A 4,805-nucleotide genomic window follows, 5' to 3' on the forward strand; every position below is an offset into this window, starting at 1 on the left:
CCTCTTGAGCTCCCACGATTACTGCTCTATTGGGAGGGGAGGGGTAGGCAGCATGCTCTATCGCCAGCATGTCACAGCACCATTGCAAATGGACTCTTGTGTGGACAGGAAAGTCAGTGGGAGGATACTCACCTTACGAGGAAGGACCCGAGTCCTACAAGCATCTAGGGGCTGAAATGTCTGAGGTCCCTTAAAAAGGTACTGGCAATGCTCCTGCAGTTCTAGACCAAGGGAGAAGAAACAGCGATGTGGGAGCAGCACAGATCCCCTTCCTCCTCCACATGGCGACTCTAGCTGGCTAGGGCCATCTCTGTCTCTGTCGCTGTCTCTATCTCTGTCACTGTCTCTATCTCTCTGTCTCTCTGTTTCTGTCTCTCTGTCTCTGTCTCTGTCTCTCTCTCTTTTTCTGGAAGGATTCGTGTCAGGAGTAGGGAGAAGGTGACATGTCCCAGGGGAGGCATGGGGCATTGGGTAAGTGACTCAGCACATCCATGAGGCAGAAAGCTTCTATAAGGAGATCGGTTTCTATTTTTGTCCCCTTTTGAGCAGAGCTTGGGCTGCAATGGTTGGCAGCTCCCTGTATGTCCCAAACCCACCATGTATTTTACTGATGGGGGACAGCCAGGCAGGTGGCTGAGTCTTGCAAACAATGTGGCAAACAGGCATTTAATGTCTCGGGATCCTGGAGCCTCAAAGGCTGAGATCATAGTGTTAACAAAGCTCATTCTGAGAATGGTCTTCTCCGGGAAGGACTCTCTCTTCTGGCTTCTAGTAGCCTGGGGTGCTCCCTGATTTGTGGGTGACATTCTCTCTGGGTCTTTGTCTTGTTATCTTTCCCACTCTATAAAACTTCCAGTCATATTAGGGCCCAGCATAAGGATCTTATCAACTTGATTATCCCTTGTGAAGACACTATTTCCAAACCAGGTTGCATTCTGGGTACTGAGTGTGAAAACTGTCAGATACAGTTTTGGAAGGAGACACTTTCACCCAGAAAACACCTAAGCCATTTTTTTTTGTCAGTCGTGGGCTTGAACTCAGGGCCTAGGTGCTGTCTCTGAGCTTGTTCGCTCGAGGCTAGTACTCTACCACTCTGAGCCACAGTAACACTTCCAGTTTTCTGGAGGTTCGTTGGAGATCAGAATCTCATGAACTTTCCTACCTGGGCTGGCTTCAAACTGTGATCTTCGGATTTCAGCCCCCTGAGTAGCTAGGATTATAGGTGGGAGCCATTAGTGTCCAGCTCTTGAAGCCATCTTTCTTAGTCTTTCTTGGTATTACATGTGACTAGTGGAACTTGGAGGGAAGTGACAGAGCCACCTCCGGCCTGGTCCCTAAATCTTAACATGGAACCCTCCTGGCACTCTACTGTGTGAGTCACAGCAGATCAATAGAGGATGCCCAGCTCCAGAAGTCAGGAAGAAGTCAGGATGGTGTAGGGCAGAACCCCCTGTGGTGGTTTGGGTTGTAGCCTGTTAAGCCACTGAGTTTGGAGAACCAGTTGTCCCTGGAGAACACAGCTGGCAGGTGCCCCTGGGCCTGTCCGAGATCAAGGCTGGCTAGTCTTCAGTGACACCATGTCTTCCCCTGTGTCTTCCAACTCGAAGGACCACAGCATCAGAAAGGGGATACCAAACTGTTTTTGTTATGTATCTCTGTTAGTAGAGTTGAGGTCAGAGGTTGTGATACCAACTGCTGGGTCCAGCACTGCAGGGTGAACAGGCACCTAGAAGGTACCTGTTCAAAAGCAAAGAACATAGTTACTAAACTAGAAAAACAGCCAACAGACTGGGAGAAGATCTTTACCAGCAATACATCTGACAAAGGTCTAATATCCTAAAGATACAAGGAGCTCAAGCAACTAACCCCTTCCAAAGCTTAAAAAAAAGGATCACTAAATGGGTAAGGGTACTAAGAGAGACTTCTCCGAAGAAGAGGTACGAATGGCAAAGAAACACAAGAGGAAATGCTCATCATCCCCGGCCATAAAGGAAACACAAATAAAACAACTCTGAGATTCTATCTCACCCCAGTTAGATTGGCCAACGTCATGAACTTGAACAATAACAAATGGTGGGCATGTGGGGAAAAAGAAATGATCCTATTGCACTGTTGGTGAGGAAAATAATCTGGTATAACCACTGTCAACAGCAATCTGGAGGTTCCTCATGAGGAAGAAAGGAAGATGCCAAAACAACCTCAGGAATCAAAGCAGGGGCACTGGATCAACAAGCTATTAAGCTACACCCTTGACTCAACTAGCTATCTTCTTATCTTGGTCAGGAAGAAACGATAGGGGTAAGGCCACTGTGCTCCTGTGCGTGGCTCTGCACTCTGCCCAAGTGAGTAGTTGTGCAAGCAATTGTCTTTCCAAGGCTCATCCCTGTGACTATATTACTTACTAGGACTGACCAGATCAGGATAGAGATCTCATTAAAATAATTCAGATATATGGGGGTTAAGGAGTTAAAATATTAAGTAAAAAAAAAACTAAAGAAATGGGTACATTTCAAAAGAGTACATTGGTATTCAATCTCTGCCCAGCAACAGGTGATGCTTTTCATCTCTAGTGCTGACTGGTTTGTCTACATTGAACTTGGTCAATCCAGCATCAAAGCAATGAATACCTTGGTTATTACTTGGGATCTGGGTAGAGAGGGTTCATGCTGATCTCCAGCATGGTGTATCCAAGGCTCCCTGGAGGCTTCCACATGGCAGTTATGATGGTGCTGCTGATGGTGCTGAGTCTTCCTTTGGCTTTGACCAGGGACTTTCAACGTAAGTGCACACCTCGGGTGCTGAGCTACTATGGGTGAGCAAAGCAGGGAAATAGCTTCTTCATTTTGCCCAAAATAAATCCCTTAACACTTGAGATTACTTCAATAACTTCTGACCTAACTTGTATGAAATCCAAACTACTTCCACACAACAGGAGTCTAAATACTTGTCTCCTTTAGGAGATCTGTGTAAAGCACATGTATATATAAATCATTTCTTTTTAGATCTTTTCCAATAAAATACTTAATCTTAGATTCATATTCCCTCCAGGCATTAGTGGAATTATGAATAATGTTAATCTAATTTGCTATATTCCCCTTCCCTGCATTATGTTTAATTATGTCAGAAAAGAGCTTTCTCTTTTAAAAAGACATTATATGCATGGTTCTATTCTATTTTGTGTGTTTAATTCTGTGTATTTCATTGTTTTAAGTAAAAAACAAAGTCAGGTATTGAACTAGCTAGGTTTCTCTGAAGTCAGAAAGCCAGTGAGAGATTGTACAGAGTATCTCTTTAGTCCCTGAGCTCCAGTGTTTGTTAAGTCTGTGTCCTTGTGCTAGAGATGCCTTGAAGGATGGTAGGGTTAGAGATCTCCTTTTTATCTTGAGGTCAGCACCTTATAGCTGAAGCAGAGTTCCTTTGTACTCAAAACAGTGTCATAGACAATGAACATCTGTAAATTGCTCTTTAAGGCATCTTTCCAAAAACTTGGCACAGGTTAGGATTCACGTTATGAATTTGTTCTGAACCTATAATATGAGTTTTCACTTTCTCCTACATATCTTGCATTCTCTGGCTTATAAGAGGAATGATCTAGTTTATTAAAATATATGAAAATCTAATTTTTTTAAAGTCAAAATAGTGAAATATAAGCAATTGCTTCTGGATTGAACTCAGGGCCTTGTGTTTGCTATGCAAGTACTTTACCACTTGAACCATGCCCCAGTCCTGAATACCAGCAACATGATGTGCTTTAAACAACACACCCCTGCAGAGACACAAGAAAAACATGAAGGTTGTTTCCAACTCATCAGTCTGGAAACCAATAGAGAAGTAAGGGGAACTCATGGCCCACCAAAGTCTTAACAAATATCAAATGTGTCTTCCTTTAATTAGTCATGCTCAGTTCCCTCTACCTCTACTTCTTTCTTTTTTTTTCCAATCATTTTACCACCATTATTAAATAGCCATGAACTTTGCAGAGGTCCATCGGAGATGATTAAACTCAATTTCCATGCTGTTTAAGTCATTTTTTCCTTATCTTTGGATACTCATAAGGAGGAGAGAGAGGAAGGTTCTCTAAATTTCTCTGGAAGTGGAAGACATAGAATGTGTCATTGGAATAAAAGAGTGTTGGAGCTTGAAACAATTCTTACTTTCCAGGTTATCCACTGAGGTCAATTTCCAGAGCAGTGGTTGTTTCATTTGTATCACAGGTAGGTTCTTGAGTAAGTTGTATACTGTCCTCTGTTCTTGACTCAAAGCATTCTAACATCTAGAGATATGAAAGTAAGATAGAAACTTTACAAGATTCTAATAAAGAAAAAGTTTGATAGACTAATAAGTACTCTGAGGTGGGGGGAAGCCATCAGGATATAGAACGAAGACTATTAGACTCACCTGACTATAGATCTTACGGAATTCTCTTCCTTTGTTTTTTTGGTCCGTTCCTGGGGCCTGAACTCTGGGCCTGGGCACTGTCCCTCAGCTCTTTAGCTCAAGGCTAGCGCTCTACCTCTTGAGCCACAGCACCACTTCCGGCTTTTTTCTTTTTGCTTATGTGGTGCTAAGGAATCGAACCCAGGGCCTCAGACATGCAAGGCAAGCACTCTACCACTGAGCCACCTTCCCAGCCCAGATCTTACGGAATTCTCAAGAAAGCCATTTAGCTAAAAGAAGAAGAAAGAGAAAACAGCCAGGCGAAGACCTAATAGACAAAATAAGAAAATAGGGAAAAACCAGAAATGTTGAGACATGTGTGCTGGGTTTAAGGGAGTGCCAGGAGCCTGGAACGGCTTCATTTTGGT

At 43.4% G+C, this 4,805-nt stretch overlaps 2 protein-coding genes across 3 annotated transcripts in view; both read left to right on the forward strand.

Annotated features, from left to right (window-relative positions):
* The window catches only part of LOC105999834 (HLA class II histocompatibility antigen, DR beta 4 chain-like), a 108,616-nt gene that overhangs the window by 93,621 nt on the left and 10,190 nt on the right, over positions 1 to 4,805 (forward strand). The window lies entirely within an intron of this gene.
* Positions 2,657 to 4,805, forward strand: part of LOC105999837 (HLA class II histocompatibility antigen, DRB1-10 beta chain-like) — a 10,067-nt gene continuing 7,918 nt past the window's right edge. Inside the window, exon 1 of the mRNA XM_013034967.1 lies at positions 2,657 to 2,778. Within this exon, the coding sequence (XP_012890421.1) occupies positions 2,664 to 2,778 (115 nt within the window). The 5' untranslated portion in view covers positions 2,657 to 2,663. The remainder of the gene's footprint in view (positions 2,779 to 4,805) is intronic.

The sequence above is a fragment of the Dipodomys ordii genome, unplaced genomic scaffold (genome assembly GCF_000151885.1).
Source record: "Dipodomys ordii isolate 6190 unplaced genomic scaffold, Dord_2.0 Scaffold202, whole genome shotgun sequence".
NCBI lineage: Eukaryota > Metazoa > Chordata > Mammalia > Rodentia > Heteromyidae > Dipodomys > Dipodomys ordii.